Here is a 21,077-nt window from a genome sequence, read left to right on the forward strand (position 1 = left end):
TGCACGCCCCACACTGGGGATCGAGCCTGCAACCCAGGAATGTGCCCTGACCAGGAATCAAACCTTGACCTCCTGGTTCATAGGTCGACACTCAACCACCGGGCCACGCCAGCCAGGTGACTGAGGGTTTTCTTTGTTTGTTTGTTTTGTTTTTGTTGTTCTTTTCCATGGTTATCTGGGGCTTCCTCACAGCTTGGTGATCTCAGAGTAGGCAGACTTCTTTCATGGTGCCTGGCTTCCTTTGGGGGAAGGTGAAAGCTGCCAAACTGAAGGGAGAAGAAATAGACTCTACCACTGGAAGGATGGAAAAGTATGCATGTGCAGAGAGGGGAAGAATGGATGGAGCTTGCAGAAGACTATCAACCACAGATTTTTCTGCTTTAGGATTGTTCAAACATTCCTCATCATAACCTGCAATAAGAGATATGCGAGACCTAGAAATATCTCTATACTTGTAAATTAATATTATTTCAAGAAACAACATTTACCCTTATCACATGAAATGCACTCATATTCTCTAACCTATTTTAATTCATTTTTTCAAAATGTTGGTTATAAAACTCAAAATTTATTTTATAACTATTGAGATGAGTAATTCAAAACACAGTGGTTCTAATTAAAGTTTCTTACTGTCTATATGATAAAAGTGAATATCAATAAAAGTATACTCCATAATAATTTGCCAAATTTTACAGCTTGACTGAGGCAAAGACGAGATAATCATGTTTTCTAGCTCAGGCCAAGACTTTTTCAGTCCCACTGGACTTTAAAACCACATTGTTAAGCACATTCCATGTCTTACCTTGTTTCCACCCAAACTTTGATGTGGGTTCTCTGTTTATATTGTCACTAGGTCCAGGACAAAAACAAAAGTCCTACAACTGCAAATCCAACTATCACACTTTCTTGTTCCTTCTGTAATAGACTAAGGGCATCTGCAAGTTCCATCCTTTTACAAACACTTTCATTTAAAAAAAGAAAAAGAAACTATTTTGCAGATGGCATTGTGGGACTTGTGACTGTGAAAAGGAAAACATCCCTGAGACCCTTGGAATCATGAGTTGTGAAACAAGAGTTATTGTGAGCACAGTTCTGCTGAAAAGTGGGAAACGTGTCTCTCACTTTCCAGAATCAGCCAGTTCTAGTATCCAACAGTGTGGACCTTACTTCTCTCCATTGGACTCTATTTCCTGATTTGAGTGATCTCTTTCAATATACCTTTATAAATAGAGCTAAAAGCTGTGCTTCCATCATCATTGCGTGGGCAGAGAAGACCTTTTAAAATAATACTTTATGCCATATAATGAGATCAAAATAATGTAACCACAGCCTTTTTCCTTTGTTTTTAAAGATATAAAGGACTGGGGAGTGTGTTGGGAGGAAGGGTGAAAAGGTGAAGGGATTAATCAAAAAACAAACAAACTCATAGACACAAACAACAGTATGGTGATCACTGTGTTTTGTCTCTTATCACTTCTTGGCTCAAGAACATCCACAGATACAATAGTCTAGTTTTGAATTACACTTTTTTAAAATCCTCACCTGAGGATATATTTTAATTGATTTTAGAGAGAGAGAAAAGGGGGAGGGAGAGAGAGAGAGAGAAATGTTTGAGAGGGAACATTGATTGACTGGCTGACTAGTTGCCTCTCTTAGGCACCATGACTAGGGAGCAAACCTGAAACCTAGGTATGTGCCTTGGCCTGGAAATGAACCCACAAATTTTTGGTGCAGGTGACAACATTCAATCAATTGAATTACACCTGCCAGGGCTACACTTTTTTAAAATAAGGAAAATTTTATTTCAGAAGGCTTGGTTGACAAGGAACATAGTAGCTTTCCAAAATTAACTGTGAAAAACAGATCATCTGGGCCTGACTGAAAGCCATGCCTAACCTTTGTTCCCAGATATCGCCTTCAAAAATGTCACTTTCTGCTTATTCAATGTTACTGTCATTCTATTATTTTAAGCATTAAAATTCGTGTTCTGGAGCTGAAGGGGAATTATTGCTTCTATCTTCAGGCTTATTAGAAATAATTTAAAATTCATTCAATAGCAATAAAAATAACCTTTACTTATGGTTGAATGTTAAAATTTGCATATTAGTAGCATATATATATATATATATATATAATCTCATGACTATTTTAAGTACCTTATAAAGAAACAGCTTTCTAAACATGAATTTTTCTTTAATTAATTCCTAGAGTGAGGGTTAAGTACAATTAATTTTGTGACAATGTTGCTTAAAATTTCAGACTTTGCCTTATATGCATGATTTTTAAAATAGCATATATTTTTAAATACTTGAAATAAAAATTTTTTGCTCCCTAAATTATTTACTTGGTATTTGGACTAAGGTAAAACCAGATGATAAATGGCAAGTAGAGAGAAAAATCAGATCATTTAGAAAAATAAATATTTTCCTCCTCTGATTTTTCACAAATGATCACTTGTCACTCACTCAGCTTTACAGGGTCTTTACATAAGGCTTAAAATCATGATATTGTAAGGGAGATATGGAATAGGAAGCAGATGATGTCTGGGAAAAATTTGTCCCAATATTAAAGGAATGAATCTGTTTATTCATCCCAATCATCTATAATTGACTTACATTTCACTCTCTATATAATCCTAAACAATCTCATTTCAAATTTGGAACAATTCAGAAGAATAGGACTAGGAAACAAAATGTGCTTGAATTATGAGTGCCTGCATTAGGTTCTTGTTAGCATCCAGGGAAAGGGAGAGGGAAGAAGTTTGCCTATGTGATGAAGCATTTCCTGCATGATTGGCTGGAGAATTGCTTCAGCTGGTGGGCAGCAGAATAGAGAGAAGTGAGGAGTCAATATGCTAAAGCAAATGAGACCAGCAAACGAAAACAACCAGAAAAAGAGTCGGAATCCAATGGCAAATGCCTTGGCACAATTCAGAGGCTGCAGAGTCACTGGAGAAGAACCATAGTAACAGGTGGTGTATAGTGAGGGTGCTCCTGGGTGAGTACCTAGGAAGAGCATCTCTGTATTCAGCTGCAATGTGCTCTCTGTAACATGGTTTCAGGGGGCGAGGAGGTGTAGGGCAGGAACAGGGAGAAATTTAATGTAAAGACTGGGAAAGAGTTGTATTAATTCTTAAAATAACAAAGCTAGTTAAAGTACTCCAATTCCAGAGGAAGAAATTAAAGTGATTGCTTGTTACTCAGCTTTACAGGGTCTTTACAGAAGGCTCAATAAATACACAGCTATTTAAGTCAACTTGAGCTTCCTTAATAAACTACCAAAGACTGGGTGGCTTAAACAACAGAGATTTATTTTCTCAGTTTTTGAGGCCAGAAGTCTAAGATCAAGGTGACAACATGGTTGGTTTGTGGTTAGAACTCTCTTCCTGGCTTGTAGATGGCTGTCTCTTTGCTATGTTCTCACATGGTGAGAGAATGAGAGAGCAAGCAAACTCCTTGGTGTCTCTTCTCATAAGGGCTCTAATCCCATCCATTATGAGAACTGAACCCTTATGATCCCATCTAAATCTAATTATCCCCTACATACCCCATCCCCAAGAACCATAACATTGGGAGCTAGGACTTCAACATGAATTTGGGGGAACACAATTCAATCCATAGCAACTGTCAGTTTTGATTATCTCAGAGTTACATATTATATTTTATTCCCCTTAGATAATATCTGTACTTGGTTGGGTATTGACATTATCCTCACAGTACAAATGTATTCTTTAAATTACTTTCTAATGAATAATTGTTCTACCTTAATTCTAACTACATTGTGTTCTAGAAAAGAACTTTCTATTTTTTCCAATCATTTTATAAGTAAGAAGGGTCTTTACTTCATTTTTTCTGTTTCTTTTGGCAAAAAAGGTGAATGTAAATTGCTGACATTTTGACTGTAACCCAAGCATTGGTCTTGCTCATTCCAAAGGCCACCTTCTAGTCTATGTAGGGTTATTTATGAGGAGGCTGTTTTCCTGAGTATCATGTGATTCTTAGCTCTACCATTGACCCCCTCACTGCCTGGGACTCTGGACTATGACCTCTCCCCAATGTAGTTCTGTTACCTAGGCTTGGGCTCAGTAGATGTTTAAATTCTGTTTGTCCCCTTATTTCTCTCCATGCAACTACTCACGTCTAAGTTGGAATGTCTGAGTTTAGTGAAGGGTCAAAGAAAACAAAAGTGAATTGTAATTTAGGAGGGAGATAAATGAAAATGTTATTCTAAGTTTAATTATTCCCATGTAATGAAGTTATTCATCACATGGATACTTCCATTCATAAATCACCTCACTATTCAGACTCCCTTCCTCTGTGGTTTCCCCCAATCCCAAACTTTTCAATCTCTGGGACCCAGTAGTCAAAGGCAAATATTTTTTTCAGAGCACAAATTACTCAGTTTAGGGTAAGAGATAGAAAAGAGCAGGAAACAGGCTTCAGAAGAATAGTCTGGGTGGGCATTTGTTCTTCTCAGTCCTGATTCTTTCAAAGTCCTTCCAGAACTAAGTCAACCCTGCTCAAGGATGTATAACTTTACTTGTGGGTTCAGATTTTTGTACATAATCTGATGACTTATTTCAATTGTGAAAATTAAAACATACAATGATTTCCAAAAATAATAATTTAAACCAGTATGACCCTCCTAAAGAATTATTTGAGTATTTTTCACCCAATTATGTCTCTAGGTTTTTCCCTTTTGGCACCAAAAGACTCCACTGCTATACCCCCTGGAAAATGTCATCTAGTTTTGGTTTTTTTTTTTCTATTATGAGTTAAAGAAAATGTCTAGATACATTAAGAACCTTCAGTTCAAAAAATTTTTTGGTTGTAGTCAGTAAAATAAACATCATGGACACAATGGAGCAGAATATTTGAAAGCAAGTATGTTCTAGAAAAGTGAGAGACATATACACTTTTAGAATATTTGATTGGTTACCTTTATCTGAAGACATGACTGATGTGTAAAGCAGCTGCCTAACTAATCTTTGCTTCTCCTTCAGTAAGTTTTAGAAAAGTTCCCATGTCTTAAGCATGCTAGTCAATAAAAACAAAGGCGATTTCAGGTGTTTCCTGATTTGTGCCTTGAGACCTTCCTCCCTGAAGGCTGCGATTATAGAGAAAGAAGCTTGTTATTTTCTTATAGTTTTACACTTAGAAACTCTACTGTCACCTTACATTATATGCTACCATTTACCACAAACAACTACATCCTGCTACATTGCATAATAATGATGATCACTGTAATCATATATCAACACAATGAGATAATGAGATGATAACAAGACTCCAGTACCTTCCCGGTGTGCTAAACAATTAATTTCAGACACAGACATGTTCAGCCAGCCCGTTCCACCCCACTGTATGGTGTCAGAAGTTTATGTTCCATCACAAAGACAAGGGGGGTGTAGGAGATTCCAGGAGGCTGTGGGATGCACTGGTCCCCATATCTGTGAACTTCCAAAAATTATTCCTGAAATTTACATGTCTCCTCTGGATTATTCTCTGGCAAAACTCTTGATGGGGTTTTTATGTGTCCAGACATATCTAATAAATCCATTCCAAGATAGCATTTGGGATATCATAAGAAGTCTTATGAACAAACACAGACAAATACACCATAATCAACAATACCTGAAGATTTGGAGATTAACTTGTCTAGACTCATAAGGTTTTCACATCAATTTCCCCTGAAGTATCAGACCCATCTCTATAGAAGTTATTTGTCTGAACCAAGGCAGAGATTAAGTCTAGCATGCTGAAACATTTTTATCCTAAATGAAAGCAAGATGTGATTATGTGCAATAGCCACATCATTAAAAGGACTCAGTCCCCATAATTTTTTGACTATTTGTGCTAATAGAAACTCTATTTTTTTTTCTGTGAGTTTCTCCCTTAATTCTTCAAGATGAATTTTTATGACATTTGTGATTGTTTTTATCCAAGTGTTTCATCTGAAGGTTTCTATTTAGAAATTCTGAGACAGAGGGACAAGTAGTCCTAGTTACAATGCATTTAGCAGTGCAGGATTATTAATATGAGTTTGAAGATAAATATTACGATTATTCCATTACCAGTTTTTTCTTTTTCCTAACTGTGGGATATATTGGACTTTTGCTTGATTTTTTAAAAAGATATATATTTTTTATTGATTTCAGAGAAGAAAGGAGAGGGAGAGAGAGATAGAAATATCAATGATGAGCTGCCTTCTACACCGTCCCTACTGGGGATCGAGCCCGCAACCCAGTTTATGTGCCTTGACTGGGAATCGAACCGTGACCTCCTGGTTCATAGGTCAAGGCTCAACCCCTGAGCCACACCAGCTAAGTCTCAAGCTAGGAATGAAGAAGACTACCCCTCCCATCCCAAGTGTGTAATAGTAAGCACAAGTGCAAATTACTTTTGAAAACTTTCCCGTTGTATTCATGGATTTTATCCCCCCCCCCTTTTTTTTAGTTTCAGCCAAACCGAGACCCAACAGTGACGAGTATTCCAAGAAGATTCCTCCTCCAAAACCAAAACGGAATCCGAACACCCAGCTCAGCACGTCTTTTGATGAAACGTACATGAAAAAGCACGCGCCCCGGAGGACCTCGCTCACGCGGGATGCCTCCCTCTCCCAGATGAGCAGCCCCGCAGGGGACCCCGAGGATGAGGAGCCCGTGTACATCGAGATGGTGGGGAACATCCTCCGAGACTTCAGGAAAGAGGAAGACGACCAGAACGAGGCTGTCTACGAGGAAATGAAATACCCCATTTTTGACGACTTGGGCCCAGACTCCAGATGTGACCTTGACCATCACAGTTGTTCTTCGCAGTGTGCTACTCCCACCGTGCCTGACTTGGACTTCGCCAAGTCCTCAGTGCCATGCACTCCCAAGGGTTTGCTTTGTGACATCCCCCCGCCCTTCCCCAACCTGCTTTCCCATAGACCCCCCCTGCTGGTGTTCCCACCTGCCCCCGTGCAGTGCTCCCCCAATTCTGACGAGTCTCCGCTCACCCCGCTGGAGGTCACCAAGCTCCCGGTGCTGGAAAACGTGTCTTACATGAAACAGGCCGGAGCGTCTCCATCCTCGCTGCCCCCCCACGCCTCCAGCCACCCTAAACTGGACAAGGACCAGAGCGGGGCCCTGGGACCTGCCGCCGCCGCCGCCGTGCTCTCCTCGTCCCCTCCCCCGCCGTCCACTTTGTACCGAACGCAGTCCCCCCACGGCTACCCGAAAAGTCACTCGGCCTCCCCGTCCCCTGTGAGCATGGGGAGGTCCCTCACCCCCCTCAGCCTCAAAAGGCCGCCCCCCTACGACGCCCTGCATTCTGGCAGCCTCTCCAGGAGCTCTCCATCAGTGCCTCATTCGGCCCCCAGGCCAGTGTCACAGGATGGGAGCAAGATGGTCAACGCCTCCGTCAGCACCTACGGGGCGGCTTCCAGCGGCTCCCGCTCCAGGACGCCCACGAGTCCTTTGGAAGAACTAACCAGCCTCTTTACCTCCGGGCGAAGCCTGCTGAGGAAGTCGTCCAGCGGCCGCAAGTCGAAGGAACCCGCAGAGAGTAAGTTGTGCAGATCCGGTGCTAGTCTAAGGGTCAGTGTGTGGCTTAAAATTACACGAAGCTCTTAGGCACACATCACGCACAGAGGTAGTACCTGCTCGCCAGTCCTTTCAGTTGAAATCTCAAAACGTGTTGGTGGGACAGAAAATAGTGTGCTCTAGAACCCAAAGGGAAAATCTGCACAATATAACCTATTCATTTAAAATGAAGAATGATTTTTTTTTTTTAATGAAATGCAAAGTTTTTTAATGCAATTCTTACAGTGGCTCTGGAAAGTCTAAAGAAAACAGACACTGAAATGTTTAGGTAGCTATCTTGAGGTGGAGGGAGAAGTTATACATTCAAACATGGAATTGATAAATGTTAAATTTATCCTATATTAAAAGCCTGCTTGAGCTAATCTGTGTTAGCAAACATTTGCTGGCAAGATAGCAGTTCAGATGGAACTTAGTACTTTTTTAACATAATGAATGATTCTGTCTGCATACTTTATGTTGTTATAGTCTGACCTTCACTCTAAACCAGTGGTTCTCAGCCTGTGGGTCGCGACCCCTTTGGGGGTCAAACGACCCTTTCACAGGGGTTGCCTAAGACCATTGGAAAAACATATATAATACATATTGTTTTTGTGATTAATCACTATGCTTTAATTATGTTCAATTTGTAACAATGAAATTGGGGGTCACCACAACATGAGGAACTGTATTAAAGGGTCATGGCATTAGGAAGGTTGAGAACTACTGCAGGTTGTTTCCTTTTTAAATCCAGGCTAATTAGCACCTTATTTCTCTGGTTCTCTTCCTGGATCCATGCATATATAAACCAGGGAAAAATCACTAAAGGGTAAATAGGTAGGGAACATTATATTTACCACTGAATTTCAAAGACCCGGAAATGTCTGTATCTGAATGTCTAATCCTTTTGTGAACCTGAAATTACTCCATAAGTTCAGAGTAAAGTCAAAACAGACACAGTTTTCCCAACGTCCATTTCATTAAAAATGCACTGCTTTCCTGAATTTAAAAATGCCTTAGGCGACTATGTTGATAATTTACCATTTATACCTCAAATGATCCCAGCGCAGGATTTTGTTATTTATCTATTCATGTAGACTGAGGACCTTCCTTAAAGAAAAAGAAATCCTTACTAATGTTGATGATGAAGATGATGATGATACTCCTTAGATAATTAATATTCGTTGGTACTTATAAACCACTTATTTTGTCTATTTTTTTCTTTACCCAGAGATATTTATGAAAGTGTTAGCAGCTTAAATAATCCCCTGCCCCCTCCCTCAAAACCCATTTCATTTACCTGACTAAAGGCAACAATTCGTATTATGTTAGACATGTCTGGTATTAGATACACAATTACATGTGTACATCCAATTATTTTAAAAATTGAATTAAAAATTAGGAACAACCCATTTCTAGAAAAGTGGTTCTCAGCTGGGGCAGTTTTGCCCCCAGGGCCATTTGGCAATGTCTGGAGAACTTTTTTGGTTGTCAGAATTGGGGATGCTACTGAAATCCTATGGGTAGAAGCCAGGTATGCTGCTTAATGGCCTACAGTGCACAGGACAAACACACACACACACACACACACACACACACACACACTCACACACACACACACACTCACACACACACACACTCACACACACACACACTCACACACTCACACACACACACTCACACACACTCACACACACACACATACTCACACACACTCACACACTCACACACACACACTCACACACACACTCACACACACACACACTCACGCACACACACTCACACACACACTCATACACACACTCACACACACACACACTCACACACACACACTCAAACACACACACACACACTCACACATACACTCACACGCCACGGCACATACAGTTATCTGGTCCACAAGGACAATAGTCAATAGTGTCAGGTTTGGGAAACCATGATCTATATTTATTAAAGTTTCTTATAGATGATTAACTTGGTTTAAACACAGATCAGGTAAGGTTTTTGCAATAAGGTGGAGAGAAAAAATAAAGAAAACAATTTTACTTTCAAATATGTAATAGTGACATTAATAGAAGTTTCATCCTAAAATTGGTGAAATTATTGAATTTTCTCCTTACCTACCAGCTTCTTTGCAAGATTCTTCATAGTTCCAGCTGGCAGCTACACCAATTAGCTAGAAAAAGTATATGTAAAAGAAGTGATTAACTAATGGAGTTATTTCAAGAAAAATCCATCTGTTAGAATCAGTCTGTGTGTTGTATGTCACAGACTTCTCCAGTTGACTCCAAAATGAGCTTTGTATGCTTCTAAAACAAAGCTTGCACGTGGAAAAATGATCCAGGCCCTTTATAGCTTTTAGGGATTCGAGGATTGAATTTCTTCCCATGTGCTGCTAACCATGCATGGGTGGGCTCTTCAGAGAAAGGGCATGCCCTGGGTTATTTTTAACTTCAATTTCACATAAATGGAAGGGAGGAAAAATGCTGATAACACAAGTGTATAATCTAATGATATTTACTTTTGACTCTGGAAGATAAAAAAAAAGACTATCAGAGGCTAACAAAATCATAGGGGCTCCCAGATTCCCTCTGTAATCCAAAAAGTAGATCCAAAATTGATGATAATTGAGAGTTAACCTATAATTACTGTTACAGTATGCCCAGTGATACAACTCTCCTCTTCACCTTTGCCAGATAGGATTTGTAGACGCCTGCTAACACCATAGGGACGGAATAAATGATATGAAGCAGCATAACATTCATGACTCCTGAGTCTCAAGTGGTATTTTTTTTTTTTTTTTTTTTTTACATTTCAGGAATAAGAGTTAGACTGGTATGTCTATTCTCTATACCTCTCTGGCTTTACTGGAAATGTCAATTTTGATAATTTTCTAGTATCCAATTTAAAGTACATTTACTCCTTTTTTAATTTTTAAAAATCTATGTCAAATAAAATTTGTGGTTTCAACTCATTTTTAATAAACTGTGAAAGACAAAGCTAATTTAATAATTTCATATCTTAAAAGCTTACAATTCTTAACGGGTATAGGGCAAAAGGAAGAAATAAAATGAGACAATGTGGGGAGATTATGAATCAAGTTCATTTCACTTTACAATTTTCTACATACAGCCTTCACATTAATTGTTCTCAGAAGCATTTTTTCCAAGTTGATGGGACATTGTAATGTTCTTTAACTATATAGGAGGACATTTGATAGTCTTGTTAATTATAATAATTTTTATTTGAATTGGTTATTAATATTTTTTAAATTTGTGCAGAGAGATGAAGGATATGAGGCATGTAAGAAGTGATTAACTTGAATTTTATTGCTGTGAATTTTTTTGTGTATACACGAAAAGTAGGTGAAGTATAAGTATGATTTAAAGTGAATTTGGAGGCTCAAATGATAATTTTCTACCTATTATTTTTTTAATCTTCACCTGATGACATGTTATTATTTATTTTAGAGAGAGAGGAAGTTAGATGGAGAGATAGAGAAACATCCATCAATTGCCTCCCATATGAGCCCTGACTGGGGATTGAACCCACAACCTGGGTATGTGCCCGACTGGGAATCAAACCTGTAACCTTTTGGTTTTGGGGACAATGCTCCAAGGAACTAAGCCACACCAGCCAGGGCTCTACCTGTAATTTTTATCTTTCTTTTGCATGGTTTTATTTTATATATCCTTGTATTCGAATTTTTAGAACACCTAGGTCATGAATAGAGCTAAAGAAGGTGTAAAGAAAAGAAATGACGTAGGCCCATTCATCTGGTATTGTTATGAATAAAAAGTAAAAATGGTGGGCTGGCATTGCCAGAGAGCTTCCTCATACTCAACAATAGTGCACATTAATGGAGATACAGACTTTTCTACTGTTAAGTTTCATTGTTCAGCCTTTTAAAAATTCTCTCATTTAAGAAATATCAACTTTCCAAGAACTGATCTGTCCTGGGAAACACAGAGTGAATGCTATTTTATTTTAGGAGAACCTACATATTTTGTTTAGCTTATTTAAAATATTCTTTTAAAACAAAATCAGCAAACAAAATAATTAAGGAATTTATCTGTCCTCCTTTTCATTCCTGTGAAACTAGGGGCTGACAAAGAGTGGGGAGGGAAAAGCAGATATAGTTCTCCCTCAATATCTCAGAAGGACCTCCCTCAAATACCAAAAGGACACTCAAGTCCCTTATATAGTAATGGTGTAGTAGTTACCTATAACCTATGAACACCCTCCCTCATACTTTAAATAGTCTCCAAATACATGGAAGGGCAAAAATACATTTACAGTTGTTTCTATGGAAAATAATATAATAATTAGTAAGTAATAACACAAGAATACACTTTATGTTTTGCTACTCACAACTGTAAACCTACTTTTGCTGGACCCTGTGCAACGTAAATGCTATGTAAATAGTTGCTATACTGTAATTTTTAGGGAATAATGACAAGAAAAAAAGACTGTACATGTGTAGCACAGACACAGCCATTGTAGACTTAAATATGTAGTAAACATGAGCCCCATATTCTTTTGAATATGTGGATGGGGGATCCATGGACACAGAGGGCCAACTGTACAGAGAAACCAAAGAGAAAGGTGGAGAATAGAGCCCACAACTCGGTATTTCTCATTTGCTCTGGACAGTGGGTGAGCCCTCAGCTTGTGACTGCCCACTGAGAAGCATGTTGGCTTTGGGCAGAACTTCTATGTGTATGGCAACTTGGAGCTACACGGTCAGCGATGGGGGCTGGATCTTGAACCTCTGGAGTGCTGGGATTCTTTACAGGCCTTTGGGACTTGAGCTACACCCAGAATCCCTGAAGATATCTCAGAGGATATCATGAGGAGGAGGATTCCAGAAGGCCTGACAAGACCCAGGCCTATAGGACCTGTGAAACATCACCTTTGTCAGGCCCTCTCCTTATGTTTGCTGGTTGCCTCCCTCAAGGCTCCTTCCAGCACTCAGAAAGAAAATGGAGCCAAAAACTCCAAAAGAAGCCCCATGCAAAATGCTTTTGAGTATTGCCTCTTTTCTCAGATTTGTGTTCATGTGTAGTTGATAGAATCAAGCACTTACCCTTAAAATTAAAAAAAAAAAAACCCACACACTACACAAACAGTTCTGCAAAAACACCCTGGCCTATTTAAATATTAATATTTTTAAAGCTAAATAAATTCATTTCAGAATGGCGGGGTTAACTAGAGTATGTGCAAAATCACTTGATTTTGAAAATACATCTGACTCCTAGGTTAATTGGGACCATGACATTGTCTGTTTCCCCCCATTCAGTTCCTCCCAGGATTGAAATATAGAATCACTGAATAAGACATAATTTCATAAATAATTGCTCACCTTTCTGGGGGGAGACTGCAGCTGCCTTTGATTGATGCGGGCAGACGTGTTTATCCCTTGTGTTTACATTCTCTGGCTGCTGAATCTGTAAGTGCAATTGCTTGTCAGCAATTTAATCAGCAATTCTCTCCATTAAGAAGAAGCCTCTCTATTTCAGATTTATAAAATGCTGAAGCATTTTCAATTCAGAAATAAAGCTATAGCAACCTATATTTTTAAATCAAGATTCCCTCAGTTTAATTTTGCATACATGAAATATAGTAGGACAGATTTCTCTTCCTCCTATTGAATACCTCAAACAGAAAATTCAATTTCTGATTTGTATTTAATATCATGTGTCTCCCGCACTTTTACACCTATAATTAAATATTAGCTATAAGTAGGGCATCTATTGTCCATATCTCCTGCATCCCATGTTTACCCTACATTCTGACTAATATGATGTAGGAGGCTAGGACAGAGGCTGATGTCACAAGAGGTGGCTTTCATCTTAGCTCAACCACTAAAAAGCTTTGAGACTTTAGTTTAGTCAGTTCATCTCTTCATGCCTCATTTTTCTCACCTTTCAAATGAAAAATATTTGATGCTAAAACTGTGAGTCTCTTCTGGCTGTTTTTGATGCATCTGGATGCATCTGGATGACCTCTAGATCCCCAAATAAATGACCCTGACCTGCCTCTCAGGCTTTTTAACTGATGTTCTCTTTTGTTGAAAGAACTTCCCAATAACTCTATAAAAAAATATAATTCTTGGACCCCTGCTGAGTCTATCTACTGTTTTATAGAGTTTTTTAATGCTATTGTCTACAAATAAATAATCTCTCCTTTCAAATTCTGGGAGGGCTTTGTACTAAGGGTATGTGTCTCAAAAAGTTTGTTCTGTCTTATTCACCATTAAGACAAATGACCAGGGAGGACAAAAGCATACCATTTTTATTATTTTATTTCATGTAACATATAGCCCAATATAAGGTTTCTTAAAGTTGATATATGATAAGTATTTATTGAACTTATTGATTTAATAGGCAAAATGACTTTTGAGGGCTATTGAATTTGAGAAACTAAAAGCCTATGTGATATGTTTGACAATGAAATGAAAAAAAAAAAAAAGATCAGATTCTATGAGTTAGAAAATTCTACACTGAAATCAATATAGTTATTTAGCCAAAAAGGAACTATGCTGAATGCTAAATTCATTGCTTGTGTTCTGAAGTGTCCTGTTTAAAAGAATGCCCATTCTATCCTAGGCAGACTTATTAGGGGAAAGATATAAAGGATATAGCCATAAGACATTTAAATGTAGACCATTTTGCAGGTGTCCAATCGTCTCAGTTTCTGTAAAAGTGATTAAGCTATGAAAATGGATCATTTCTCAATGTTTGAAGAATAAAAGACGCATTTTAAAAAGAAAATAATAGAGCCCAGCTGGTGTGGCTCAGTGGTTGAGCATCGAGCTAGGAAACAGGAGGTCATGGTTTGATTCTCAGTCAGGGCACAAGCCAGGGTTGTAGGCTCAATCCCCAGTAGGGGGTGTGCAGGAGGCTGCTGATCAAAGATTCTCTCTCATCACTGATGTTTCTATCTCTCCCTTTCCTTTCCTCTCTGAAATCAATAAAAATATATTTAAAAAAAGAAAATAATAGAAACCAACATTTTAAGGAAGGAATTTCAATCTGAGTGACATTATTCACCACAGAACTCAATTAGCAAAGAGAGTGAAAAACCTACTCAACTAAGTCATTTAGCCTCTTTGGTGGAAAGGCACTGCGTAAATCCAGGGAGCTATTATGTGACTGGTGATCTTAAATGCATGTGCTCTGGGTAAAAATGGGTTTAAGTTATAACACATTTGAAAATACTTTTTTTTTTACTCTAAAAATATTCTTTTTTCAGAACTCAGTAAATGGGTAGCAATTCCAGATTTAATGAAGTGTCTGAAGTGGTGCATGGTGTTTCTCGGTTGAAGCAAACTCATTATTGTTGTTAGCTGATGGGAGCTAGGTTAATTAAGTGTTTCACTCCTGGTAGACTAACCAGTCAACTGGAGAATCTGGGCCATTGCTATTCCCAAGTGAAAGGAGTGAAAATACTTAGGAGAATCTAAGAGGGGAGGAGTGTTAGTAACATGGATTTTGAAACAGCATATTTTGTCTAGCTGGGTATACCCAGAACTGCTGAACTTAAAGGGAAAAAATTAAATCCAGAAGTCTGTAATATTTTTGGACAATTGATGATAGAGGGAAAACTTCCTCCTACATTTTCTTCTGGTCAACTTTCAGTTACATTAAATAAAATAGCATTTTTCTTTCTATTTGTATCAATTCCCTTGTTATAGATGTGAAATGATATGATTAAATGAAGAAAGAAAAATAGAAAACAATAGGTAGAAAGAATCAGCAAGTAGAGAATGGGGCATTCATGTGTTGTCCAGCCCTATATCCAACCATAATACTATGGATGGTGATTTTAATGTGATTTTGTTCTTAAGACACAAATAAAAACCCTAGGTTCCCAAGAAATTGAAGGCTGGGAAAAGATTGAGATGTCAGCAGCTTCTAACAAAATGATCAGCGCCGAAGTGAAGGATTGCTCTCTTTAAGTCATCACATTCTGAATATCAAAGTTGCCTTTATATTTACAATCTAGTTCCATTCTTCCATTGATTAGTTATTAACCCCTTACCAAGGATTAATGACAAAAGAGATATGTCAAAGTGATGAGCTTTTGTTAATTTGGTCTAAGAGAAATTTCAAACCTAAAAAATTAAAACAGATTGCCTCACAGCAGTCCTTCTTTGGTTGATTGATGATCTTACTTTAAGCCTGCAGAATGCACTTTGGCTTGTAAACCAAGTTATATAAATTACCATTTAACATAAACTGTAATAAAATTGCCCATGATGTTTCAGCAAAAGCAGATTCTACACCCAACCATGATTTTCCACTTCCCTTTTATGGCTAAACCACTGAGGTGAATATTCTGGACTTGCTGCCTTCATTTCTTGTCTCTTACTCCATCCTTAATTTCTTACAACCCAGCTTACTCTTCTGCTCACTTCAAAGTCACCCAGGGATTCCTAATTTCTCTCTGGCCCTGGTCTCTTCCCACTCTTGGTTCTCTTAAATGTCACAGAATGTCTGACATTGTTGGTTACTCTATCTGAGGACATTTCTCTTGATTTTGTGCAATATGGCATCTTCATTAGTAATCCTTTGGGGGCTCTGTCGTTTCTGCTTGCTTTTTGAGGAGCAGTGGTATACTCTTCTAGCTATACCACTGATACAGGGCTGTGATAGTATTTAAATGTTTGCCTCCCCAACTAAATTGTCAGCACACAATATTGAGTCTTTTTATTGCAGCAATGTGCACATTCTCTGGCACAAAGTCCACTTAATGTGTATTCCTTGAATGCTCAAGAACTGTTTGACTAAAATGGATGAGTGTGTATCTAACCTCCACAATTAAATGGCAAGTTTTTGGGAGCAAAGACTATATATATTTTAAGTGTCCATAGTCTCCTATGATTGTGTTTTGCATAATTTATACTTGTGGATTTATTATTTTAGCCAAAGCTAACGTTTTTTAATAGCAAAGTCTAATAGAACTACCACAATTCCAAATATTGAAAATAATCTAAGTTGTGGACAGGATACCAAAATCAACACTAGTTAGATGTTTCAGAATCAACTGCTCTAAGGAATATCAATGAAGAACCTGGGTTTAGATAATCCAATATAATAATAGCCTAGGTGGTGTCAAGCCCTTGAGCGATGCCCTTGCACAACGTCGTCACAAGATGGTCACCACAAGATGGCCACGTGCACAGCGGAGGTGGGGCTTAGTAGCCGCTCCACACAGTGAGGCCTGGGGGTTCTGCTGCTCTGCACGGTGCAGAGGAGGCCAGTCCCACCGGAGGAGGCGGGTTGTGGCAGGGGAGGGCAATTGGGGGTGATCAGGCCAGCAGGGGAGTAGGTAGGCGTAAGTCAGGCTGTCAGGGGAATGGTTAGGGGGTGATCAGGCTGGCAGGCAGAAGCGGTTAGGGGCAATCAGGCAGGCAGGCAGGCGAGCGGTTAGGAGCCAGTGGTCCCGGGTTGTAAGAGGGATTTCCAACTGCCGGAAACTGGCAGTTGGACATCTCCCGAGGAGTCCCAGATTGGAGAGGGTACAGGCCAGGTTGAGGGACACACACTGCCCCCCCGCCCCCGCATGAATTTCATGCACTAGGCCTCTAGTTTTCATATAAAATAATCAGTAGGGAAATCAGTCTTGTTACTGATTGGAGAAACCAGACATCACTTAGCAAGAAAAAATGAAAGCAAGTATTCATAATCTAATCTAAATATTTTATGAAATAATTAAAATAAGGTCCATGAAAAATAGCATGGCATAGAGTTTCACTCCATGATTCTGGAACCAATACTAAGTTAGATATAGAAACACTATCAGCTAGATTGTGCATGGTATTGTGTATGGCCCTTCTGCTGTTTAATTTTCATAAGATGATAGGGAGAATAAAAATGTATCATCATTTCTATTCATTTGATTTTAAAAAGTCCTTTGCTTGACCAGCTTAAAAAACAGTCTCATTCTAATGGATGGTAGATTGGGGAGTCACTGGAGATAACAATATGGAAAAAGACTTGGAAGTCAAATGTCCTTGGGTCCAAAGATGCATTTGCCTCCAAACAGCTTTTAAGCCAAGACAAAGTCTCCAAGTCTCACTTGTTTTATTTCCATACTTGCCTCAAAGGATTTATGCAAAACATTAGAGAAAAATTGTATATAGAAAAAAACCTTGTAAAATGTAAATTGCAATTCTAAGGGGTGATTGAGTTTTTGATATCTGTGGAATGAATAAATAGCTTATTTAAAATGAAGGAAGGTCAGATATGAATTAAATTTTCAGATTCCACGCTGTCTACGCAACTCTCTTCAGTTAGGCTTGGGTAAAGGATCTGACATCTTAAGTGGATCATCCGATATGTGGCGTGAGGAGCATAAAGCACTGGTGAGAATGTAAGCATTCTCCATTCCCACAGGAGGCAGACTGTTTTAATGTTGCTGGATGATACACAAGCCTTGAAGGAGGAGGGACATCGCACCTGATGGAGCACAGCTGCCCTTTCCCTATAAAGTATAGCTCTGAGAACAGAGAGGCCACCTTCACTGTACAAAAGGGTAGACAAGATGAGAATATGGTGATTTATCAGCAAAAAAAAAAAAAATTCTATGTAACTGGGTTGGCACTGTGATTTTCAAATATAATGACTATTTTTTTTTAGTACAAGTGATTTATTTTTAAATAAAGGCTTTGCTTCCATAAAGGTAGAGGTATTAACCAATGAATAAGGTGGAAACCAGGACGACCCAAAGGACCTACTATAAAAAAAATACTTAGTATGTAGACGGAGAGTGGTTAAAAGGGTGATGTGTAAAGTGTTGCTTCTAAGCAGATTCCAATTAAACCTCCTTTCCTTCTAAAGTGGTTAGTCATCATGATAAAGAATATTAAATTTAGCATTTGAAAAATTCAACATCAGAAAACAACAAGGCTGAAATGTTGTATAAAAACATGTGTGCAACCAGAGATATAGAAAGCATGCTAACCCCCTAAATACAGATTAGCTAGGCTAAGTAAGAAAGGCATGAAGTGAACGTCCATAATATTTCTCATAAATGGAAGGCTACAGGCACAGAAATAGCTGTTGAAATACTTCATTGTCAATTTTCTCATTTGTTATTAACTTCCATGGCTTTCCTAGTAAAGTCTTTACCCAGATGCTAATCAAGCAGAGGTTTGCCTTGCACATCAATTTTTAATATTCCCCCCTCATAGTTAAGTGAAACCTGCAGCACGAGGCTTCTCCTGCTAAAAGCAGTCTGACCTACTTCCCTGTGAAATCAATGGGAGACGTACAAAGGCGCACAAGCAGCTGGCATTTAAGGTTGGCTCCTAATCTATGTTGGTGCAAAATGTGTGTTTCCCTGGGCCTCCGCATTCTGTCTTTATGAATTTTAAAAGTCCGAAGAATAGAGAAGACCTTGAAGGCTATGGAGCCTGATGAGGGAACTCATACCTGAATTTTGTGCCCCTGGGGTTTGTGAGCTCATGTGTCAGCTGCATTTGTAGTGGCTTCCAATTAACAGACACCCCTCGGTCTGGAGCCGAGGAAGGAAAAGAAAGGCCGAAAAGGCATCCACTTGCATTCAAATACAACCTACAAAACGGAATCCGTCAGAATCAGGTTTTCAGACACCTGTGTTTCAAGGTTTTTGAAAGTAAGAACATATATATTTGGCAAGGCTTTCTAAAGACTTGTATGTCAGGTACCTGAATTGTAGGGCATGAAATAGGAACACAAAACCAGGGAGACAGAGGAGTCCTCAGGGCTGGGAAGAGCATGCAGGGTCCCCATCTAGTGAGGGGCTCCTATTAAAGAGCAAGCAAGTTCCCTGCAGGTGGTCAGGTGCAGCCACACAGGGGGCCATGCGTACCTGATGGAAGAGGAGGGTCAGCCTTATGTTAAATTCTCGGGTACGCTGCTAGAGTGGGTGAGCCTGTAAAATTAAGAGAAGTGCTGTTCAGTGTACACATGTCCTTGGTTAAGTTTATTTCCACTCATTTTATCCTTTGTAATGTTACGGATACATACGTATTTTAACGATGTATATGCACACATTCAGTCTTTTAGTCACTCAATGGATGTTGATAAAATACCTATGAAATAATGCCAGGTACTATCCCAGAGGCCAGAATCTTTATTTTGAAATGCCAGTCAAGAATTCAAATGAAGATGTGAGGTACACTTATTAATAGAGAGAGCACCTTCTGAGGGCAGACTTGGCAGTCAGCAATATTATTACAAAGATATACTAGTGAGTAGTAAAGAAGACTAGCAGATTTAGAACTGAGCATTTTAGCAAGGTGTTCTGTTTTTCTTACTCCCTTGCCTCTGTACCTTGCCATTCCGGCCCTGCTAAACTGTGTCACAACACTGTCTTACATTCTGAAGTTTACAATGCCTGGGCATCCCGAATTCACTCCAGTGGCCTGGGTTCAGAGACTCTTAGAAGATGATTGCTTTTTTGTTTGAGACATAATCATAGCTTCATCTTACAAATCTTGTATTACATACAGTACTTCTCTCTCTTCATCCTCCACCTATTTTTAATTTTTTTCTGCTTTTCTACCTATTCTTTAATCCATGAGCCTAATGCAAAACAATGGATTTTGTAATTCTCTGTGGCCTTATTCATCATTCAGATTGATTTGGCCACAAAGTCTGCTACCAGATAAGTTATGAACAAGATATCACAGTAATAAAAAGTCTCAGTAATGTCAGAAATAAGAAATAACATCTAATTCAGGCCCTGGTTTTGTTTTCACTTAACTTGTAAAAAAAAGAAAAAGAAATACCTTTATTCCTGAGCCACTTTATGATTATACAGTTCATACATGCATTTTGTATGTGTATATATATATATAAAAGACCATTAAGAAAAAAAGAATGACAGGAGTTGAAATAAGGGGACAGGAAGCCGAAAAAACATGATAACAAAAGAAGGAAGGGAGGGAGAAAGAGAAGGAAGAAGAGATGGAGAAGTGAATTATGTTGCCACATTAAATTTCTAAGAGAAGAACTCTTGTATCTTACCTTCCTTGGCTCCAAAAAAAAAAAAAAAGTGGAGGATAAGGTCATTGGCTCCCTACTTTCTGTTCTAAGACCATGAATCTCACAGTAGGAGGTCAATAAATATTTGCTACACCTTAGAAATAGTACTGTCTAACTCCATATTTACAAAGTGAAATCCAAAGAGCTTTAATTACTTGAGCAAAAAGTAATGTTATGTAATAGCACAATCTGAAGCAAGTTCTAGTTCTCCTAAGTCCCCTCTAAATATCAACATTTAAATATATTTCTATTGATTTTACCTATAGCTTTACTTAACCTTCTTGACTAACCATTTAAAATACCATTTGGGGGAGAAAAATAAAATATCACTCATTGGAGACTTTACCTTAACAACTCTTATTTTTTTCCTTCAAATTTATACGTATATTTTCCTAAAGAATGCTATAAAAATTTTCAGATTGGCCAACAATGAGTCCCGGACATCTTTTATTTCTCTAACTATATTTCTCTAGAGAATTGGA

General features: G+C 38.5%; 1 protein-coding gene across 1 annotated transcript in view; it reads left to right on the forward strand.

The window, feature by feature from the left end:
• NYAP2 (neuronal tyrosine-phosphorylated phosphoinositide-3-kinase adaptor 2) overlaps positions 1–21,077 on the forward strand; it is a 159,417-nt gene that overhangs the window by 123,392 nt on the left and 14,948 nt on the right. The window contains 1 exon segment of the mRNA XM_036319597.1: positions 6,456–7,547. Within this exon segment, the coding sequence (XP_036175490.1) occupies positions 6,456–7,547 (1,092 nt within the window).

The sequence above is a fragment of the Myotis myotis genome, unplaced genomic scaffold (assembly GCF_014108235.1).
Source record: "Myotis myotis isolate mMyoMyo1 unplaced genomic scaffold, mMyoMyo1.p scaffold_m19_p_8, whole genome shotgun sequence".
Lineage (NCBI taxonomy): Eukaryota > Metazoa > Chordata > Mammalia > Chiroptera > Vespertilionidae > Myotis > Myotis myotis.